At 37.5% G+C, this 23,766-nt stretch overlaps 1 protein-coding gene across 1 annotated transcript; it reads right to left on the minus strand.

Annotated features, from left to right (window-relative positions):
* Positions 1-7,400: 7,400 nt before the first annotated feature.
* Positions 7,401-13,109, minus strand: LOC113766166. The gene is made up of 5 exons (XM_027310384.1): positions 11,921-13,109; positions 10,830-11,803; positions 10,206-10,775; positions 7,773-9,731; positions 7,401-7,601 (listed from the first exon to the last, which is right to left on the minus strand). The coding sequence occupies exons 1-5, from the start codon at positions 13,107-13,109 to the stop codon at positions 7,401-7,403; spliced, it is 4,893 nt and encodes a 1,630-aa protein (XP_027166185.1).
* Positions 13,110-23,766: the final 10,657 nt, after the last annotated feature.

Genomic DNA, 23,766 nt, shown 5'->3' on the forward strand with positions numbered 1-23,766 from the left:
CACTTCTAGGAGTTTAAGTATCTCCTTCTTCACCACTTCCATCATCAGTGGGTTCAATCTCCGTTGCGCTTGTCTCACTGGTTTTGCATCCTCCTCAAGCCGGATCCGATGCATGCATAAAGAGGGGCTAATTCCCTTGATATCTGCTACGCTCCACCCAATCGCTTCCTTATGGTCTCGAAGAAGACGAATAAGGTCATCTTCTTGTCTTGGTGACAGGTGAGCAGATATGATGACTGGTAACGTCTCATTGTCTCCGAGAAATGCATACTTCAAGTGCTTCGGGAGAGGCTTGAGCTCCAACTCAGGTGCCTGCACAATAGAAGGTAACAATTTTGCCTGAGTTTCTGGTACAAAGAGAGAAGTAAGCTCATACCTTGGGGAGAGTGGTGGGAGCGAATGCAGTGCTCCAACAGCCCGGTATAACTCATCACTCAATTCTACATCAGGAGTTGCTCCCAACTCAAGATGTTTGGTCTACATGCACTACAGCCAGTAGCAATCACCACCAATGCCATTCCAAATATTCCTGTACAAGGGGTTTCAACAACAACTTAAGCAATAAAACAGAGTTAGTTCTCATGGGTATTCATCGCAGAACAGTCAAATATTAAAATTCACAATTTTCCCATCAAACTCCATCGACAAAGTACCCTCATTTACATCTATTTTCGTCCTAGCAGTGCTTAAAAATGGCATACCTAACAAAATAGGAGACGGATTTAGTGCCCTTTCATCCCCCATGTCTAGGACATAGAAATCTGCAGGAAAAACTAACTCATTGACCTGCACCAAAACATCTTCAACTAACCCTTCCGGGTAAGCATTGGTACGGTCTGCAAGTTGGATTATAATGCCTGTGCCTTTTAATGGTCCAAGATTAAGGGACGTATAAATTGTTTTAGGCATTACATTGATTGACGCCCCTAAATCCAACATTGCCTTCCTAATCGAGGCACCTCCTATCTTGCAGGGAATGGTAAACATACCTGGGTCTCCACATTTTGGTGGGAGTTTCCTTTGGAGCATGGCTGACACGTTTTCTCCCACCGCCACTCGTTCATCTCCCCTTAACTTCCTCTTATGGGTGCACAAGTCCTTCAAAAATTTGGCATATTTCGGTATCTGCTTGATTGCATCCAGTAAGGGGATGTTAATCTCTATTTTCCTGAACACATCCAAAAGTTCTTTTTCCTTCTCTACTTTCCTTGTCTTCGCCAACCTGGAGGGAAAAGGAGGTAAGTTAGATGTAGTAGTGGGTGGAGAAGTGAAGGTTACCTTAGGATCTTCTCGGATACGTCCTTCCTCTTCAATTTCCTTTTCTATCTCCTCCTCACTTTTGCTTTTTGAATTTTTCACTTTAGGCTCTTCCAGTTTCTTGCCACTCCTCAGTGCCATAGCACTTACATTCCTAGGATTCACCTCGGGTTGAGATGGCAATTTTCCATGAGCGTGGGACTCCAGGCGATTTATCGCAGTTGCCAATTGGCTTATTCGAGCATCCATATCCTTCATGCCTGCTCTGGTATCCTGCTGGAACTGAGTGGTGCTCAGGGTTAAGGCTCTAGTTTCTTGCTGGAGTTGAGCCATATTCGTGGTCAATGACCTAATCTCCTGCTGGAGCTGTCTAGTCTCTTGCTGGATCTGGGCGGTAGTCGTAGCCAGACTCTTGACAATATCCTCCAGAGAGCTACTTGAATTTGCGGATGAAGGTTGAGGATTTTGCTGCCATGGTTGCTGAAACCCTGGTGGGCGATTTGAGAGTGAATTTTGCGATCGGTTCCCATAACTGAAATTGGGATGGTCTCTCCAACCGGGGTTGTATGTGTTGGAATACGGGTCATACTGCCTGCGGGGCGTGGGCACGCCTCCGGCCATGTTTACCTGTTCCGCCCCGTCCTCTTGCAAAATGGGGCACGTGTCCGTGCAATGGTCTATGCTAGTGCAGATTCCACACACCTTCGCTCGCGGTGTGTCCCTCATGGCTAATTGCCTGACAGCAGACGTCAACTCTGACAGTTGCTGCTGTATGGATGAAGTCTCTACCTCGTTGACTCTACGGGCAGGGTTGCTCTCACGGAAGCCAAATTGTTGGGAGTTCTCTGCCATGGCTTCGATCAGGTCTCATGCTCCCTTCGGTGTCTTGTTCGCCAGGGCTCCTCCACTCGCAGCGTCAATAATACTCCTGTCAGTTGACTGGAGCCCTTCATAGAAGTATTGGATCAACAGTTGTTCACTAATTTGATGCTGTGGGCATCTAGTGCACAACTTGTTGAACCTTTCTCAATAGTCGTACAAGGACTCCCCGGAGTACTGCTTGATACTGCATATTTCCTTTCTCAAACTCGCAGCCCGGGATGCGGAGAAGAATTTTTCTAGGAATTTCTTTTTCAATTGTGCCCACGTGGTGATACTACCTGCAGGTAGGTAGTATAGCGCATCCGTTTTCGCTGCATCATTGAGAAGAGAAAGGGGAAAGCTCTAATCTTATTATGCATCCTTCGGGAACCCCAAGAAGGTTTCATGCTAGAGGCTTCACCAGAAAGACCATGGAACGAAGGTAGGAGCTGAATCAACCCCGATTTCAGCTCGAAGGAGGTATTCTCAGACAGAGTTGGGAAAGTGATGCACAGGGGCTGGTGAGTCAACTCCGGGGTAGCCAACTCCCTTAATGTCTGGGTGTTGGTCATGCTAAATTCGTCTTCTACTGACTCGTTTTCAGAAGATAAGTGCCCTTCTTTTTGTCTCTTGGTCTCTTGCCTTCGCCTACGTGCTGCCTTCTCAACCTCAGGATCGTATATCAATTCACCTGTGCGAGAAGAACGGGGCATAAACTAGCAAAAATACCAAGAAAAATAAAATAAAATAAAATAAAATAAAATAAAATAAAATAAATAAATAAAACTGAACTAAAAAAGAAACAAATAATTCAGACGCCAGTCCCCGGCAACGGCGCCAAAAATTGACAGGTGCCGAACCTATGCAATAATAATAAATAAAACCTAACTACCACCTAAAACAGTCAATAATCAATTCGAGTACTGGAGCAGGGACTCTAGGTGTGCAATGGGTTACTTGATTCACCCTATTCCCGAAGAGTTTGCTTAATCCGATATACCTGAATTAATTATTTAACTGAATTCACTAACTAGTAGACAGTGGTAAGTAGGGTCGTCTCCTCAGGGACTGGAGACAGTGGTAAGTAGGGTCGTCTCCTCAGGGACTGGAGAGAAATTTATTCCTTTTCGAATCAAGACAAATGGGGGGTTTTCACGATTGAATGCTAAAAATAAAGTAACTACAGAAATAATTAATTTAAAGAAATAATTGGAGAAACTCTAGCCAAAGGTACACTTCAGAAATGGTTCATGCACTGATCATCGAATCACAGATAATTCCAACATTTATTAATAGATTGGTTATAGTTGTCTCGCACGCGCTGAACAACCAACCCTTCCTTAATTTATCGATAACTAAGGTACGACCGTTAGCTATTTCTCTAACCCAAAAACAACCCTAGGTACGACCATAGGATTTAATTTCTAGATTGCATTAATAATTAGAAAGGCTCAATCCTAACTAACAAACACGCTACGAGGGTTTGTTTAAACTAGATCGTATGCTCCCCTGCCATAAACCCAATTACGCCAGTTGCTACTAAGGTAGAGATAACGAACAATTACGGATTCAATTACCTCTATTTAGCAAAATAGCCAATATGAATAATTAATTATTGCGCACTAATCAATCATACATAAGGACTATAACAATTAAAAACAGGAAGCATATAAATATCAATAAATGAAGAAAATAATTAAAAATAATTTAGATCTCACAGTAGTTATTGAACCAATTCGTCAGTTGCCCCTCGACTAGAATTAGAGAATTAGCCCTCCATTAATGGAGGACAGACCACGCGGGGATGATTTGGAAAGGTTGCCGAATCGGATCCTTCACTTCCGGTCAATGACCGAAGACAAGAACAAAGAGATTGATTACTCTCGATGGTTTCCAGAGCCCAAATGTACGAAAAGTTAAATTGCTCCCTTCAATTGTATCGAGCAGGGGAAAAAAGCGTTAACTGCAAATCACAGTGGCGGCTGGCCTTTTATTGCCTTTTTCCCGAATTGCTTACAGAGACACACGAGAATGTCTCTTTCCTTCCTTCTTCAATTTCGGTCAAAGCTAAATTGACAAACGAATCAAAGGTCCACAATTGCGGCTAGCTTTTTCTTTCTTTGTTAGCAATGCATACGAGAGAAAGGTTTCAATTGTTTTATTCCTCAATTTGGTCCAGACTCATGAAAAGCTCACAAGCATCCCCAAAGTCAACAAAAGTGGCTATTGTCTGCTGCCTTTTTCTCTGCAACGCTGCGGCCCTCCTCTCTCATTTCAGAGCAAGTTTTTTTTTCCTAAACCTAAGCCGCCCAAGAGATAATGCCATCCCCAATAGCCGAAAATTGTTACTTGTTCCAAAATTGCAATCAGACTCCCTCTAAATATATTAAAATAAAATCTATTACAATTAGATTTCTTCAACTTCTCAAGCGGGCCCCACGTCCGATGAATCTTCTAAAAGTTGAATTTAAGCACTTTTCAGCATCCATTCCTGCAATTAGCACCAAAACAAAATATCAGTAGAATCCACCCAATTAAGGAAAATATTTAGTCAATTAATTGTGCAATAATGCCCAAAATACCCACTAAAATGCATCCTATCAATTGATATGAAACTACCTAATTTAATTGCTCAAATTAAAAATAAGACAATCGCAGATAAAATAAATAACAATAAATAGAAAGTAAATTAACGGAAGGAAAATCTCTAGTCAAAGATATAATCTCCACTAATGGTTCGAATCATTGATCACAGATGCAGAGATAAAATCTTTCATTTACAAATAAACTGGTTATGGTTATCAACAAGCTCTGACAACCTGCCTAACCTTCCTGATTCGATAACCACAACAAGCTCTGTGGTTATTGCCCTAGCCAATTAAGCAGTCCTAAACACGCTCTTAGGATTTAACCTATTGACAGCATTAATTATTAGACTGGCCACCAATTATAACCAACAAACACACACGCTCGGTTTATTTAGGCTATATCATATATTTCCGCAACAACAATTCAAAAGTTTCTACTACAATTGAATCATGTCACTTGCCACATGCACTAAAATTACCCAACAATTACGGATTGAGCACTCTTAGATGGCTGTTAATTACTCACACAATTAAACAGTGATCAAGTATTTAATTGCAAGAAATAATCATATGCATAAGTGAACAGGAAATATATAAATACTTGCAAATTAAAGAACGTAGGCAAATCAATTCGATCTCACAGTTTTGTCGAACCAAAGCTTCGATTTAACCTCTGACTAGATGAAGAAATTAGCCACTCCTCATAGTTGAATTGCAGCCAAAAGTACTACTCGAGTTCTTAATTGAAAAAGGAAAATAAATTGGGAAAAGGAAGGAAAAACGGAACGGAACAGAATGGCCTGCGTTGATTTTCAGAGTCTTCTCCCCTGCCGTTTTCTCCTTTTTCTTTTTTCTAATCCTCTTCAGTTGAACCAGAGGTCTTGTTTTACCTAGCGTCCCCCCAGGGCTTCTTTAGCGTTTCTTTCTTTTTTTTTCCAAAAATGGGCCTCGTGTGCAATTGAAGCTCAATGGGATGCGGGCTTTTCTACTGCATCAGTTGTACTGTTCTTTGCTGTAAACTAACCAAAAGCAAAAGCCCAAAACGCTTGCTAACTTGATGCAGTAACAATCATCAACACCCCATCATCCCCTGATGTAGCGGTTTTCAAGTATCAACTAAGAAACTTGTATCAAGATTTTCTTAATGGAATTTCCTCAATTAGGCTTCAATTTCTCCTTTTCTGCCTCAATTGACTTGAAGTTCCTAGAAATCACACAAAAATTCAAATATAAGTAGAATCTAGCAAATTATCACAACATTTGGTCAAAATAAAGGGGAAAATATTAACAAATAAACTGCCTAATTTGCGCATTAACAAATTCCCCCACACCAAGACAATGCTTGCCCTCAAGCATTCACTACCCAAAAATCACAGTCAAGATCACAAATACTTGAATAGCTCCATAAACTTGCACAAGTGTCACATCTTCTCAACAATTTCACCAAAATAAGGATGTTAAAAACTTGATAAACCTCACATGGATAGCAGTGTGACAACCTCACATGGATAGCAGTGTATACACTCAACCACTCAAAATATGGAAAGGATGTTTATATCACTCAAATCAACAACATAGAATGATTTTACCATATGCTTGCTAATATATCAAATCTCCACCACTTTAATGAACTTGATACAAAAATCAAAGGGTCTTTTATTAAGGATGTAATGGGGCTTGGGTTAAATGTTAGACAAAATGGACCTTTAGGCTAATAATATCAAAAGAAATACCAATAGCTCATTGCATGAAATGAATCGCCCTTTTTTTTTCAATCCCCTAACTCCAAGGCACATCAACAATCGAAGCCAACTCTACATAAGAACCTTCACACAGGCATCAACCCAACTTTCTCAACACTACTACAAGGACACTTCCATATTTTTTTTGTTTTTTTTTGTTTTTTTTTGTTTTTTTTGTTTTTGTCTTTTTGTTTTTGTTTTTGTTTTTGTGCAGCAAAACATAACTAAACTTGAAAGATAAACACAACTGCCAAATCCTTGTAGCAATACTTGATAATTTTCACGCAATAAAACTCAGGCATCCTTTTGACTCAAGGTTCAATAATAAAGTTCAAATAAAAAGGCTTAGGGTGCAAATTTGGGTATCAGACAAAGAAACAGTCAAGGCTCAGATTGGTTAACTAGGTGAAATATGATCAAGGTAGGCTTTTAGAAAGTCAAAAGGGGTTAAACCTAATTGCCCTTCTCATATTAATGCCTCAAATTCAAACATGGTCTCGACATGCATAACAAAACAAGTTCTAGAATATCAAATCATGTGTGATATCACTCATTCAAAGCAAATAGAGCAATTATAAATGTAATGCTCATTAGACCCAAAAGCTCACAAAAAAAATGAAAATATGTCAAATTTTTAAACACCCTTCATTTGAATCAATAGTCAAGAAAACACATTACTTGCACTAGCAATAGAATACCATTCACACTTCCACCTTGACTGAATCAATACGAATCTCAAAAAGTCTTGAAAAATCAGAAACTAGACGAATTAACTCAAAAACTGACCAAAAATACTTAAAATTTTTTCTCTTTTTCATTTTTTTTGAAAGAAAACCAAACTAGAAATTAAAATCAACATGATCTCCCTCCCCCACACCTAAACATTGCCTTGTCCTCAAGGAAAAAATAAAAATAAAGTGTAGAAAGAAAGAAATACTCCCCTGAAGAAATACTAAGTTTCCGGTGGAAAAGGAGGTTGGAAACGAAGGTGCTCGAAATAAGCTGCCAGGTTCTGACCCATGCGGGACAAACGTCGATCCATCTGTTGGATCTGCTCCGTACGAGGACCGACTGCTCGGAGATTCTGCTGATGGTTGAAGGTTCGCTGCTGATCTCGGCGAGGGCCAACAGCTGCTGCTTTATTTGATCCTACCTATCACAAAGAAATTATATCACGTAAATCACTTTTAACAAATCAACAAACACAATCAAACTACTAAAAACAATAACTCTTGGGTTGCCTCCCACGCAGCGCCTTTCTTTAATGTCTTTGGCTAGACAAAATAATGCTTCAATCAGAGAGTTCAGGCACTGCAAGGGTCACCTCCTCAACATTATTAACTTCAAATCCTTCATAAAAAGGTTTGAGACGATGACCATTAACCTTAAAAATCTTGTCAGTGTGAAGACTTTGAATTTGTACTGCACCATGAGGAAACACATTAGTCACAATAAAAGGTCCAATCCAACGAGAACGCAATTTACCAGGAAAAAGTTTAAGTCTAGAGTGAAAAAGAAGTACTTTTTGACCAATACAAAAAATTTTCCTCGAAATTGTTTTATCATGAAATGCTTTTGTCTTTTCCTTGTAAATGCTAGAACTCTCATATGCATCATTTCGGATTTCCTCCAACTCTTGCAATTGCAACTTCCTGTGTTCTCCAGCTTCATCCATCCGCATATTGTAATTTTTAACTGCCCAATATGCCCTATGTTCCAATTCCACAGGTAGATGACAAGGTTTGCCAAAAATTAATCGGTAAGGAGACATACCTATGGGGGTCTTAAAAGCTGTACGGTAAGCCCAAAGTGCATCATCTAAGCGCAAACTCCAATCCTTTCTATTGGGATTCACCGTCTTTTCAAGTATCGACTTGATTTCTTTATTGGAGATTTCTGCTTGACCACTAGTCTGCGGATGATAGGACGTAGAAACCCGGTGAGTGACGCCATATTTCTTCAACAATGCTTCCATTACTCGATTGCAGAAGTGTGTCCCTCGGTCACTGATAATTGCTCTTGGCGTGCCATACCTGACAAAAATATGAGATTTAATAAAATCAACTACAACCTTAGCATTGTCAGTCCTAGTTGCCTTAGCCTCTATCCACTTTGAGACATAATCAACTGCAAGTAATATATACATATTACCAAAAGAGGAAGGAAATGGACCCATAAAATCTATACCCCATATATCGAAAATTTCACAAACCAGTATAGGAGTAAGAGGCATTTGATCTCTATGGCTTAAATTACCTGTCTTTTGACAATTTGCACATGATTTACAAAATAAGTATGCATCACTAAACAAAGTTGGCCAAAATAAACCACACTCTAAAACCTTTCTTGCAGTTCGCTTAGGGCCAAAATGTCCACCACACGCATATGAGTGACAAAAAGATAAAATTGATGGAACCTCTTCTTCAGACACACACCTGCGAATAATTTGGTCAGAACAATATTTCCACAAGTATGGTTCATCCCACACATAATATTTAACATCACTTTTAATTTTTTCCTTTTGAGCTCTAGACAAATCATTAGGTAGCGTTCTAGTAACAAGATAATTCACTAAATCAGCATACCAGGGAGTTGTCTTTTGAACTACAAAAAGATGCTCATCTGGAAAATTATCCTTCAAGGGAGCAGGTCCTTCACTATTGATCAAACGACTGAGGTGATCAGCAACCATATTTTCAGCACCCCTTTTGTCTTTAATTTCCAGATCAAATTCTTGGAGTAGGAGAATCCACCTTATAAGTCGTGGTTTGGCCTCTTTCTTGTTGAGCAAATATTTCAAAGCTGCATGGTCAGAATAAATAATGACTTTAGTGCCAAGTAAATAAGAACGGAATTTTTCTAAAGCAAAAACAATAGCTAAAAGCTCCTTTTCCGTAGTCGAATAATTGCATTGGGCACCATCCAAGGTCCTCGAGGCATAATAAATGACATAAGAAGCTCTGCCCTCTTTCTGGCCGAGTACTGCACCAACAGCAAAATTGCTGGCATCACACATTATCTTGAAAGGAAGACTCCAGTTTGGTGGTCGAACCACTGGTGCTGAAGTCAATGATCCCTTGAGCGTGTCAAATGCACTCTTGCAATTATCATCAAAATGAAATACCACATCCTTTTGAAGTAATTTGCATAGAGGATGGGATATCTTTGAAAAATCTTTGATGAAACGCCTATAAAAACCTGCATGGCCAAGAAAAGAGCGAACTTCCCGCACACTTGCGGGGTAAGGTAAACATTTGATAATTTCTACCTTAGCCTTATCTACCTCAATTCCTTTAGCAGATACCACATGGCCTAAAATTATGCCTTGGTCTACCATAAAATGGCATTTCTCATAATTTAAGACAAGATTAGTCTCAATGCACCTTTTAAGAATTTTTGTGAGGTTAATTAAACATTCATCAAAAGAATTACCATAGACAGTAAAATCATCCATAAACACTTCTATGATATTCTCCACATAATCAGAAAATATACTAACCATACACCTTTGGAATGTAGCAGGCGCATTACAAAGACCAAAAGGCATTCGTCTATAGGCAAATGTACCAAAAGGGCAAGTAAATGTGGTTTTCTCTTGATCTTCAGGCGCCACTGGAATTTGTAGAAAACCTGAAAAACCATCAAGACAGCAATAATGAGATTTTCCTGCCAACCTTTCCAACATCTGATCAATAAAAGGCAATGGAAAATGATCTTTACGAGTTAATGCATTTAATTTTCTAAAATCGGTACAAACTCTCCACCCATTTTGAACTCGAGTGGGCACTAACTCACCTTTAGGATTTTCAATAACAGTAATTCCTGTCTTTTTAGGAACTACTTGAACAGGACTTACCCACTTACTATCCGAAATGGGATAGATTATACCTGTGTCAAGAAGTTTTAAAACTTCTTTCTTCACTACCTCCATCATTGGTGGGTTCAATCTCCTTTGAGCCTCTCTCGAAGGCTTAGCACCATCTTCTAACAAGATGCGATGCATGCAAGTGGCTGGACTTAATCCTTTTATGTCAGCCACTGTCCATCCTATTGCCTCCTTGTGGTCCTTCAACACCCGAATTAGTTTTTCTTCCTCTAAAGCAGTCAATTTACTGGAAATTATTACTGGGAGTGTATCTCCATCTCCCAAGAATGCATACTTTAAATTATCCGGTAACTGCTTTAATTCCACCTTCGGGGCTTGCACAATAGATGGCAAAAGCTGTGAATGAGACAAAGGTAATTCCAAGTAAGACACATTGGAAAATTCTGGACAAAGAGAATTCAATTCAAAAATAACTTCCTGCAATTCAAAAGGAAAAACAAACTTCCCTTTTATCTTTTGCAAATTTTCCTGACAGAGACCAGTAGAAATAGCAACCTTCAACGCATCGTCATTATTAAATTCAAAATTTTGCTGCGCCAAAGAATCAATTACATCTATAACAAAAATTGAATGAGATTCACCAGGATATTTCATGGCATCATAAATACTAAATTTAATAACATCACCATCAAATTCCATAGTCAATGTGCCAGTGAAAACATCAATTTTTGTTCTAGCAGTTTTCAAAAATGGTCTCCCTAACAGTATTGGAGATGAATTAGAATTATCATCCTCCATATCAAGCACATAAAAATCTGCAGGAAAAATCAAATTATCAATTTGCACTAAAATATCCTCCAAAACTCCATCAGGATAGGCATTTGATCGATCAGCCAGTTGAATTATTACGCCCGTCTCTTTTAAAGGCCCAAAGTTCATCAAATTATAAATAGAACGAGGCATAACATTTATCGAAGCACCCAAATCCAACATAGCTTTTTCAATTTTAATATTGCCTATTTTGCAAGGGACAGTAAACATACCCGGGTCCTTGCATTTAGGAGGCAATTTTTTCTGCAGAACTGCCGAGACATTTTCTCCCATATGCACTTTCTCGTTTCCTTTCAACTTTTTCTTACCAGTGCATAACTCCTTCAAAAATTTAGCATATCTAGGAATTTGCTTAATTGCATCTAAAAGAGGGATATTTACCTCAACTTTTCGAAAAGTGTCCAAAATCTCCTGTTCTTGCTCTTGCTTTTTGGACTTTGCCAGTCGACTAGGAAATGGAGGCGGAGGTGTAACCACTTGTGTTGATTTTTCTCCAAAATCTGGTTGTTCCAAGGCCCTAGGTTGAGACACATTCCCCTCTTTTTCGAGCTCTTCCTCGATTGCTTGTTCAGAAATTCTCTTGCTCGGCTCAGGCAACTCTTTGCCACTTCTTAATGTGATGGCACTGGCATTTTGCTTGGGGTTGACAATTGTCTGCGAAGGTAGCTTTCCAGATAATTGGGACTCCAATCTATTGACTGTGGAAGCTAACTGGCTCATTTGATTCTCCAAATTATGAATGCTAGTTTTCGTCTCCTGTTGAAATTGTTGAGTGTTAGTAGCCAAAGATTTCACAATATCCTCAAGTGACATACCTGATTTAGGAGCAGATTGTTGCTGTGAAAGTTGAGGTCTAGGTTGATATTGTGGCTGTTGTGGAAATCCTGGTGGCCTTGCTGCATAACTAAAATTAGGATGATCCCTCCATCCTGGATTATAGGTGTTTGCATAGGGATCATACCGCCTCTGAGGTGGTCCTGGAAATCCAACTGCATTAGCTTGCTCAGTCGAATCATCTTGGAGTGTGGGGCACATATCTGTTGGATGACTCGAACCATAGCAGATTCCACATGTTTTCAATTGCTGCATTTGTCCTATAGCTAACTTTTCAACCAAAGAAGTTAGACAATCTAATCTTTGCTCTATTGAAGAATTACTTACCTCATTGACTCTACGAGTTGTGTTATCCTGCCTGTCTCCAAATTGTTGAGCATTTGCAGCCATACTCGATATCAAACTTCTTGCCTCCGTGGGTGTTTTATTCACTAAGGAGCCCCCACTGGCAGCATCAATAATTCTTCTGTCAGTTTGGGACAGACCCTCATAAAAATACTGGATGAAGAGTTGGTCAGGAATTTGATGATGAGGACAACTAGCACATAGTTGCTTGAATCTTTCCCAATATTCATGTAGAGTCTCTCCATTGAATTGTCGAATTCCACAGATGTCTTTCCTAATGCTTGCAGCTCGGGATGCAGGAAAGAATTTTTCTAGAAAATGCTTCTTCATGTCTGTCCATGTGGATATTGACCCAGAGGGCAGATAATAGAGCCAATCCTTAGCTTTATCGGCTAAGGAAAATGGAAAGGCTCTTAATTTAATTTGCTCCTCTGTGACTCCCTGGGGTTTCATTGTCGAGCAAACCACATGGAATTCTTTGAGATGCTTGTGGGGATCTTCACCTGGTAAGCCATGAAAAGAAGGAAGTAAATGGATTAGTCCAGATTTTAACTCAAATGCAACCTCTAATGTAGGATAAGTAATGCATAGGGGCTGTTGATTTAAATCTGGTGCAGCCAATTCTCTCAATGTCCGTTCATTAGCCATGGTGCTATTTATCTCTTCCGTCTCACTAAATGAATCCACAAAATCTACTACTGAATTATGTCCAGTAGATGAGGAGGATGCCTCTGCTCGTTCTCTTGTTGCTTTTCTCAATGCACGAGCAGTCTTCTCTATCTCAGGATTATATTGCAGTTCACCTGTACGAGAAGATCTAGGCATAAACCAGTAACAATAAAAATAAAAATAAAAATAAAAAATAAACAAAGAAAATAAAATTCAAAGAAAATAAATTTATTTTGACACCAAGTCCCCGGCAACGGCGCCAAAATTTGGTGGGTGTCAAACCAGCAAAAATAAAATTCCTACTCTTAAGTCACGAATTAAGTCCACTATGGTACTGGAGCAGGGACTTAGGCTGTGCAATGGGTTACTAGCTTCACCCTGGTGCCAGAGTTTGCTTGATCTGATATACCAAAGTATATTAATTACGTGAAAGACAAAATTCGAATATAGCAGTGAGCAGGGTCGAATCTACAGGGACTTGAAAATTTATTTTGAATGAATGTAACATTAAATAAAAATGGGGGGAATTGATATGGAACTGTCTAATTTAATTGCTCAAATTAAAAATAAGACAATCGCAGATAAAATAAATAACAATAAATATAAAGTAAATTAAAGGAAGGAAAATCTCTAGTCAAAGGTATAATCTCCACTAATGATTCGAATCATTGATCACAGATGCAGAGATAAAATCTTTCATTTACAAATAAACTGGTTATGGTTATCAACAAGCTCTGACAACCTGCCTAACTTTCCTGATTCGATAACCACAACAAACTCTGTGGTTATTGCCCTAGCCAATTAAGCAGTCCTAAACACGCTCTTAGGATTTAACCTATTGACAGCATTAATCATTAGACTGGCCACCAATTATAACCAACAAACACACACGCTCGGTTTATTTAGGCTATATCATATATTTCCGCAACAACAATTCAAAAGTTTCTACTACAATTGAATCATGTCACTTGCCACATGCACTAAAATTACCTAACAATTACGGATTGAGCACTCTTAGATGGCTGTTAATTACTCACACAATTAAACAGTGATCAAGTATTTAATTGCAAGAAATAATCATATGCATAAGTGAATAGGAAATATATAAATACTTGCAAATTAAAGAACGTAGGCAAATAAATTCGATCTCACAGTTTTGTCGAACCAAAGTTTCGATTTAACCTCTGACTAGATGAAGAAATTAGCCACTCCTCATAGTTGGATTGCAGCCAAGAGTACTACTCGAGTTCTTAATTGAAAAAGGAAAATAAATTGGGAAAAGGAAGGAAAAACGGAACGGAACCGAATGGCCTGTGTTGATTTTCAGAGTCTTCTCCCTTTGCCCTTCCGTTTTCTCTTTTTTTCCGATCCCCTTCAGTTGAACCAGAGGTCTTCCTTTTACCTAGCGTCCCCCCAGGGCTTCTTTAGCGTTTCTTTCTTTTTTTCTAAAAATGGGCCTCGTGTGCAATTGAAACTCAATGGGATGCGGGCTTTCTGCTGCATCAGTTGTATTGTTCTTTGCTGTAAACTAACCAAAAGCAAAAGCCCAAAACGCTTGCTAACTTGATGCAGTAACAATCATCAACCGAACAGGGCATTGTAGATGAATACTCTTGGATGGTTTCCACACCCCATCATCCCTGATGTAGCGGTTTTTAAGTATCAACAAAGAAACTTGTATCAAGATTTTCTTAATGGAATTTCCTCAATTAGGCTTCAATTTCTCCTTTTCTGCCTCAATTGACTTGAAGTTCCTAGAAATCACACAAAAATTCAAATATAAGTAGAATCTAGCAAATTATCACAACATTTGGTCAAAATAAAGGTGAAAATATTAACAAATAAACTGCCTAATTTGCACATTAACATTGCTAGAATTCCAGCTACAACAACAACAACAAAGGGTAATCCCCAGCACTTTTTGACAATCTCCATTCCCAATTTATGCAATGCTTGAGGACATTTTTCTTCTTCTCCAAACACCTTCTTCTGCAGCAATTCGAAACTCTCTTCGACAATAAGCAGCGAATCTTGTGAGGTTTCCACCATATTCAACCTGTGAAGCCACATTAGAAGATCGACTCGTGAAGATGATTCTACTTCCTTCTTGTCATCCGGGAATGCAAATTCTCAGCTCATTCCATACCTTAATGTCCCAGACATCATCAAAAACAACAAGATACCGATTCGTCTTTAGCCTTTGATAGAGCTTGTGAAGCAATTCATGTTCATTCAAGTTTTTAAGCTCTTCATCCATCCTAGACTATTTTCCATTAGAGCACAAAATTTGTATTAACAAGCTTTTCATGTTAAATTCTTGAGAAACAGTGCACCAAAGACGAATGTGGAAGTTACAGATCACTTGAACTATCATTGTAAACCTTTTTGGCTAAAGTTGTCTTACCAAGCCCAGCCATTCCCACATGGGAACAATTTCCACCTGTTCTGGTCCCCATATAAGTCGTTCAATTACTTTTGCTGCCTCATCATCGAGACCAACCATGACTTCATGGGCTATTGGCATTTTGCCTTTTGATAGCATGCGGCTGGAAGTCTTGCTAACTTCTGGTGCTCTTAAGCCATGAAAGGAAGGAATACTTTCAATAATGCTTGAGCCACTGATCTGCTCCTTAAAATGCTTGATATGGACATTGGTATTAGCCAGCATGTCATAACAGTCAAGGGCCTCTGTGGATTCTGAGAAGCTAACTTCTCCTTCTTTCACTCTGTTTAGAGAAGGCGAGCAAATTATAATGCCTGCATCACAAAGAAGAGCACCAATTTTTTCGTTTTCTTCATCCATCTTCTGCTGCCGCTCCCTTAAAATGCTTCTCAAGAACCTCAGTCCTGCATAGAGTATTCGCATTTCATCTTTCATAGAATCCACAAAGCTAGAGCTGCAGCATAACAGCTCCCAGAGACAACTTATCAAAGAATCATTGAAGTTGTTCAAGATCTGCTTATCCATCATTCTATCATGCAATGATTTTGAGGATCTTGTAGCTCTAAGAACTTCCTTATAAATCTCGTAGACATGAAAATCGACAGCTCTGATCTTCTGTTGTTGATCATATATCATGGAGTAGAACTGAGGATTGTGCATTTCCTCAGCATCGTACCAATAAGAACACATGTAAGAGAGGCGTGCTGCGTTCAAAGCCACCACTTCGAAGTGCGCCAATAGCAAGGCAGGAATATCTGCAGTTCCTCGCATATTGGCAAAGGGAATGAAGCTTTTCAAGAATGTCAGCTTTGCTTCAAGGGCTTGGACTTGAGCATCCAAAGCAGCAGAAATAGATGATTCACTAATTTTCCAATCCATACAGCCATTTGTCATATCTGCTAGATTTTGTAGGATGAGGTCTATGAATTCCAACAGTTCATCATCTGTCATACAAGAATTTGATTGCAATGACCTGCTGCTTGCCAAAGCAAAGTAAATTTGGATGATTTCTCGCTTCAGTGATTTGATCTGTTTCACAAGTTTCCTGAACATGCTATAATAACTACCAATAGTATAGTTCTCAATTTCTTGTTTATCCGTTTCTGATCTAAGGGAAAGAGAGTGAATATCCTCCTCATATTCGTGAAAGGTATCTTCGATGCAAGATAAGAAAGATGGAAGACTCACCTTCTTCACAACATTGTCAGATTCCAAGTACAAATCATTGCTTTGGCTCCACTTTCTTGCAGACATAAGAAATGTTTTGAGAAATTTCATGTGTTTGATTGCAACACGAACATCGACAAGAACATACCGGTCTCGGGAGCTGTTCAGGAGCAGCAGCTCCAGATCAAGTAAGACACGATCGATGCTGCAAGTGGAGGACATCTCCATCTCTTATGGAGGGATTTTCGTCAGTTTCACTCTCAAATTCTGAGTAACAAATCTCACTAACTGCAGAGCTAGCAAAGTATTTCTTTCCTGAAAATTACTGCTTCTTTGCTTTTCTTATATGTTTCTGGTAAGAAGGTGAAGAAGTGTATTGAGATAATCAACTATTCAACTAGGTGGAATTGGCATCAAGGTGGACCCCAGGCAATGCTAATCATAAGAATATTAATTCTATTTAAACGAAGACTTTAAACTAGAAATGTTCGTTTGTACATTTTATACACCAAAAAATGATGGTCATATGTTGTAAAAGGAGAGAGATCCGTTATTAAAATTTTACACTACTTTTCCTCTATATATTTTTATTTTAAAAATTTAAATGTTTGCAAACAAAAATAAGTTGGTCCCCACCTTACATTTAATCAAGGGCAACATACAGTTTACCCCCTTGTAGTTTAGCGATTTTTTACATAATCCCTATATTATTTCAAAAGTTATGTATAATCCTCTTATAGTTTGAATTAAAGTGTCAAAATGACAAAAATGATTATTTGCAGCAGAACCCATGAAAATGATCATTGAACTAATAACTTCTAGTAGGAGTAAATTTAGGTGGTGGATATGATGGTGGGGTTTGGTTTACTTGTGAGTTGATTTCTCCATCAAAAGCAGGTGACCCTCCACCTAGAATGCTATTGCCGGAACCACTTGGTGGCAGATATTGATTTGGCAATCAATGAGGATCTTTGCGTAATTGGATAATTGGCTACATGTTCCTTAACGTGGTCACTTATTCCATGGTCTTTTGTTCACATCTATTTGGCTTTGTTTATACTATTGACCTTGTGGTCCTATATATAGGGCACTCTGCAAAATCACCATGTAAAATGTGGGATTTCATAAGATTCCTTGTGTAGGTTACCAACACTACAAGAAAAATTATATTTGGAGGCGCAACAAAATGATGCAATAGGAAACTTTTAGAGGCACTTAGACTATTGAGGCGCACACATCAAATGTCTACTAAACTACCCGTTTGGAAAAGGTTGGAGGCGTTTTTTAACGTCATGTTTAATGAATTTGATGCATTCACAATTGCCATGATAGAAATTGCAAATAGGCACACACCAATGCCTCTAAAGATGCCCTATAAAGGCACTTTACTTGGTATCATTTTTGCCCTTTTTAGGACACTTTTACGTGTTGCCAAAAAGTAATTGTCTAGGCACAATGAAGTGCATTATATACATTAATGGAGGCAGTTTATAGTGTAGTGTTTACCTGTCTTTCAAGGCATTTTCTACCATTGTAAAAAGGAATCTCCAAACACTCAAAAAGTGTCACGATATGTGGTTTTACTAGGTGCATTAGTTTCAATGTAGGCATTGGCAAGTGCCTCAATAGATGTCTTTTTTTTGTGCAATTTTCATCTAAATTTTCTACTCTAATCTCCTAATACAATACGCCAAACACATAATATGCAATTGTAAGACAACCACTATGCCAAAGAATATAAATCTGCTTGAAAGTAAAAAATTGGTGACATCCTAAATAAAGCAAAAAGTTCCACAAATCTGAAGTTAATTCAAAAACTAGCATTAATACTTCTTTAAACAAAAGGCTGTCATCCAACTCTTGCAATAGAATCCAGCAACATTCTCAAGAACACAAAATATTCCACAAATTTGAAGTTAACTCAAAAACTAGTATTGCTTCTCTAAACAAAAGGCTGCTGTCCAACTCTTGCTTCTCCAAACAAAAGGCTACTGTCAATCCTCATGAATCTTCACCTATAAAATTAGTAGATTAAGTAAGAACACCACTTCATTATCCATCCAACTTACAAATATTTGTAAAGAAAAAAACTTGAACAATCTTGTGTCAAATTATACCAATTTCAGTGGCCAAGCAATCGGTGCACCAAGTGCATCTTCAATTGTTTGCAATAGCCCATAAGGCCTAATCAATTGTTCATTGCGTTCCATCACGATTTGTACTAGTATTTCACACCAACATGGTCCTAATGGTTGTCCACCAACAACTTTAGAAGGATCAATTCCTTGGAGACGACCAATAGCTAGACATTTTGTTGGATCAAACAAGCTGAAAATATCCACCCAATCACCTTCCTACAAGATAATTTGAAGTCATAGAATTGAATTAGGTAGATTTATTTTTTTAAAAAATTTGGTAGAGTTTCCCCTGCATTTTGAGCATTTCTCCAATTTTCAGCAATAAAACTTAATAACCATGACTTTACTAAGTTGAAATTACCATGTTTTACTATTCAATATAACCAAACAAAATAGCAATTTAATGAATCAACAAGTTTCAAACAACAAAAGTGAGTATCCTCATATGGTATAATCACAATAAATTCTTGAAAATTAATCATGAATATACCTGAAGAGAACGAGCACCCATAGGAGATTTTGAAACATGATTAGAGGACGTTGAATTTATCGAGCCACCAGTTTTTGAGCCACTATTTTGCTGCTGACACACCATTGCTTTGAGCTCTGCAAGTTCTTTGGCTTGGTCTTTCAGCTGCTGATCTTGCTCAGCAAATTTATCTTCCATCTTAGAAATTGCTGCCTTTTGCTCCATAACGATACGCTGACAAGTGCTGCGACTAGGTACGTTACCCCATTTGTCTGATGGTGTCACACCTAGAATTATCCTCTTTGTTAGAATTATCAATTAGATTGTAAAACTTTTCAGCTTCTACATTGGGCAATTGGCTTTTGTATTCAGTTCCATCTATCCTTGTATAATCTTGTTCAGGAATTCCCATTGCATCATGAACCAAACCATGCATGTCATCAAGTTCATCCCGTACCCCATGTGAGATATCATAGGAAGTAGGTTTTGGTGCACTAGAGTAAACAAATTCTCCATGAGCTGCCCAATGGGTGTATCCTTTAACAAAACCATAAACTTTCAAATGAAGTTCTGCATTCTCCCTGGTAATACATACACCACACTTACATTCTTTACATGGACATAATATCATCCCATTTATACTTGAATTCTGGAATGCATAATCTAAGAATTTTTGCAAACCATCCCAATATTCTTTGCTTCGTCTATTCTTTTGCATCCAAGTTTTATCCATATTCTGTAACCATGACAAATTTAACCTTAAAATATACACATACATACATATACATATACATATATAAGCAAAAGAAAGCAATTAAGAATAATATTAACAAAGAGCATCACTCATACAACAAAAAAATTATTATGATACCAAGAAGCTATTTGGAAGTCAACGAGAAGGTCACTGTTTGAGATAAAAGCACAAGACATGAGAACCCCAAAGGTTTTCCGCTACTAGCCATTTATCACGTGTCACCAAGTAAATAGTTTTTTACACAAATCAATGTTAAGAATAAAATTTGCAGGTCATATAATATATCTACTGCAATGACACTCCAGTTTAAAAAAAAATTAAGAATCCAAATGACCAAAAGATGAAAATGAACGTACATTACAGGTTCAAACAAATGAACAAATTTAATATCATATATGTAACTTAATCTAATTCCTAATAAAAAAGAACACAAGAATATAAGTTGGCTTGTACCTCTAGCGAAATCAATGTGCAACGTCTTCAAAATGATTTCTTTTCACAGATAGCTATCTTTAATTCAAACCTGTGGTGAAACATTAATGAACTTTAGTAAAATTTTAATATTTTGAATAGGTGCTGTACGTACTTCTCTAATTATTCAAGAAGAAAAATAACATCAGCTTGCAAATTTCTTGAAGAATATTTTAAAAAAATGAGAAAGAACCAAAAGTGCTGAATGACTTTTCCTAATTATTCTGAAACAAACAGAACAGGGCATGAAAATATAAATGCACCAACATATATAAATGCATCAGCTTACTATGCAAATAGAACAAGGCATGCACATTATTATGAAGCAAACAGAACAAGGCATCAGCTTACTTTCTCTATGTACATATATAAATGCACCAACATATGCATGAAAATGATCCAAGGCATGCACATTTTCCCCATGTGAACAGAAAACCACAAATGCAAATTATTCTCATTGAATAACATTTTCATAAAAAACATTGGGATAGCAGGAATTTTATCTAAACTCAAGAAATAAAAAGATTTTATGTTCATGTTTAAGGGACCAACTTTGCTTTACAAGTTAAAATTTAGAAACCTCTGTATTGGTGCCAATTATTTTTCTGGTAAACTTAATTGCCATATTACCATAATATGAATCAAGTTTGGAAACTCAACTACAACTCAAACAATTGCTAACAGTTAACTTTCTTCCCAATTCACTAGTTCTGACTTTGCCAAATTTTACATGTTTTTCCGAAACCAAATGACATGAACAGTACACCATCTTTGACATTCTTAGTAGTTACTAGTCAATAGAAGTAAAGCACCTAGGATTCTATATCCTATATTTTGTGCCAGCCCAGTTGCACTAACGTAGGAATAGAAACCAATTCCCAAGTTCCAATTCGGTTGAGAGAAGCATTAACTACATAATCATAATGTCCTGATTCAATTCTCAGACATCCATTTTTCCCCTTTCCCTTCCACTTTTGTACTTGAATTTAAAAAAAAATTCTACCACTATTTTTATACACTTTATTATACTTTGTATCAGCGTATTATTACCTGACTGCTAAAGTACTTTGTAGAATCAGTAGGCTAAAGTAAATGCAAAAGGTGCTTAGAAATTCAACAGGATTGCAAAAGGAAGCCTCAATTGATCGATCGGGCTTAGTCGCCAAATACCAGATCACACGGCAGGGTTTGATGGGTTTGTCTTGCTTAATATTAACAATCGGCCGCGGTGGGAGAATGGGACTGCCTCCTGAGTCCTGAATTGGTACTGTCGATGGCCCCAAGGCCGAAACAAGGAGGCGGACACATTCTATGTGGCATTACATTAGATACCAGCAAAAAAAAACCAGCAATCAATCAACCAGCCAACTACTTTTAATATTGCCCCATGTTTTTCTCCATCACATTATTAATACTCAACATAGAAATCAGATTTTAAAAAAAGAAAAAAAAATCAAACTAGCAACAGGGGAGAAAATAATTCAGTGGGCAGGCAAAGCATATGATTTTCAAAAACCCATAATACACTTACCTTTTAACCACTAAACCATCCTTCTCTTCTTCTGGTCAAATTGGAGTGCATCTAAAAACTCAAGATAGAAAGGGAGAGGGTAGGGATTAAAGAATGAAAAAAAGAGGCAGAAATGGAAGATTGATTTTGACGATGATGGATTTTGTGAATAGGGTCCAAGGGTTTAGATTTGGAGAAGAAACTGAGGGAACTTTTTGGTGTGAATTTTAAGAGGCGGAGACCTTTCAAAGAGAAATATATTGGGCAAACTTTAGTGAAGCGGCAAAATTTTCCTTGCCGCGTTTTTTTTTTTCTTTTCCCCGCGTTTTTTCTCCATTTCATTTATACCAGTGACAAAACTACGTCGTTTCTATCTCAATTTCCTATTACTTCTGCTGACATTCACAAGTAATGCCCTAATAGCTATTCTAATTTGACATATCAAAATTTTCAATTTAGAAAAGGGATAATTTCAGAAACCTCCCCTGACTTGTCAATTGGGTTGCCAAACTCGTTTTTTGACTTGTCCATTGAACTACATTTACCATACCGCCCATGAATAGATGGGTATGGGAATCATAAAATTTTACTTATGGATATAAACAATTGGGTAACGCAACCGACCCAATTAACCCATCTACCACCACTCAGGTCATTTCACAAATACATTCATCAGACAAAGCTTTCCTCTTGTCACAAAAATTCAAAGCAATGTGGTACATGTTCACAAGCAAGCAGGTTAAAATCCCGCCTGCATAATAACGCTGAAACCCGCAAGCGGGATTCTGTGTTTTTTCTATTTCAAGGTTAGCTCGCATGCGGGTTAATGTTATATTTGAGCGCGAGAAGAAAAAATTGGTAATTAGGCTCTTTGGGCATTATAAGTAAATATTTAAATTAATGGCATTTTTATTACATCAATATTATTGTATTATCATTATTATGATTATTGTATTATTTCTTATGCAAATATAACATTTAATTATTTAAATTTTATTTTATTTTTACAATTTATAAAATTTTTATCACTTATATAATATTTTTAAAACCCTAATACATCTAAATTTGATTTTATTTTTCAAATTTATAAGATTTTTATTTAAAAAAATGGGATACGGATAAGATATCCGGTTGGTTCGATTTGCATAGGTGCATATGAGAATATCCGAATACTCTTTAAACCCGCATGCGGGTTTAAGGAGATTATGGCAACTCTCTGACACACTAGTTACCCGTCCAACTTGTGTGTAACTAAAATATATTTAAATAATATATTTCATATTTTTGTTATTTAGAGTTTAACAAAACATTAATATTGGGTAGATTTGAGGGATATGCATAATTTTGCATATTTGTAGGAATATTAGAAAATGGAAAATTTGGGTAAATTCCCAAATTTTGGAGGTAAGGTGAAATCCAAGAACTAAAACAGTCATTTATAAAACCTTAACAGTAATAAGGTGCAAACCAAAGCTGCAATCCAAGAGTAATATCATTACAAATTTCATAACCATACATTAAATAAATAGAAATGCAATCCAATACTATCCAAAACACAAAATGTCTTGGGTATAATAGTAATTTTGCATTATATGATGTCAGCAATTGGGTCCCAAGTTCTGCCAGGGGAGGTCAGTGTAATTGTGGAAACCTCAGGGGAGGTCAGTGAAATTGTCAGAAACCTCAGGGGAGGTTTCTGAAATTATCCCTTTAGAAAAATATAAAACAAAGTGCAATGGTATTTGGTTCATGTTATTTTATTATGACACTCACTTTTTTATGTCTTCATAAAACATGTAAAATGACACTTACAAAAAAGTGTCCTTATAGGTATGTCATAATAGGACATTTTTCTTGTAGT

Source organism: Coffea eugenioides, chromosome 3 (assembly GCF_003713205.1).
Source record: "Coffea eugenioides isolate CCC68of chromosome 3, Ceug_1.0, whole genome shotgun sequence".
NCBI lineage: Eukaryota > Viridiplantae > Streptophyta > Magnoliopsida > Gentianales > Rubiaceae > Coffea > Coffea eugenioides.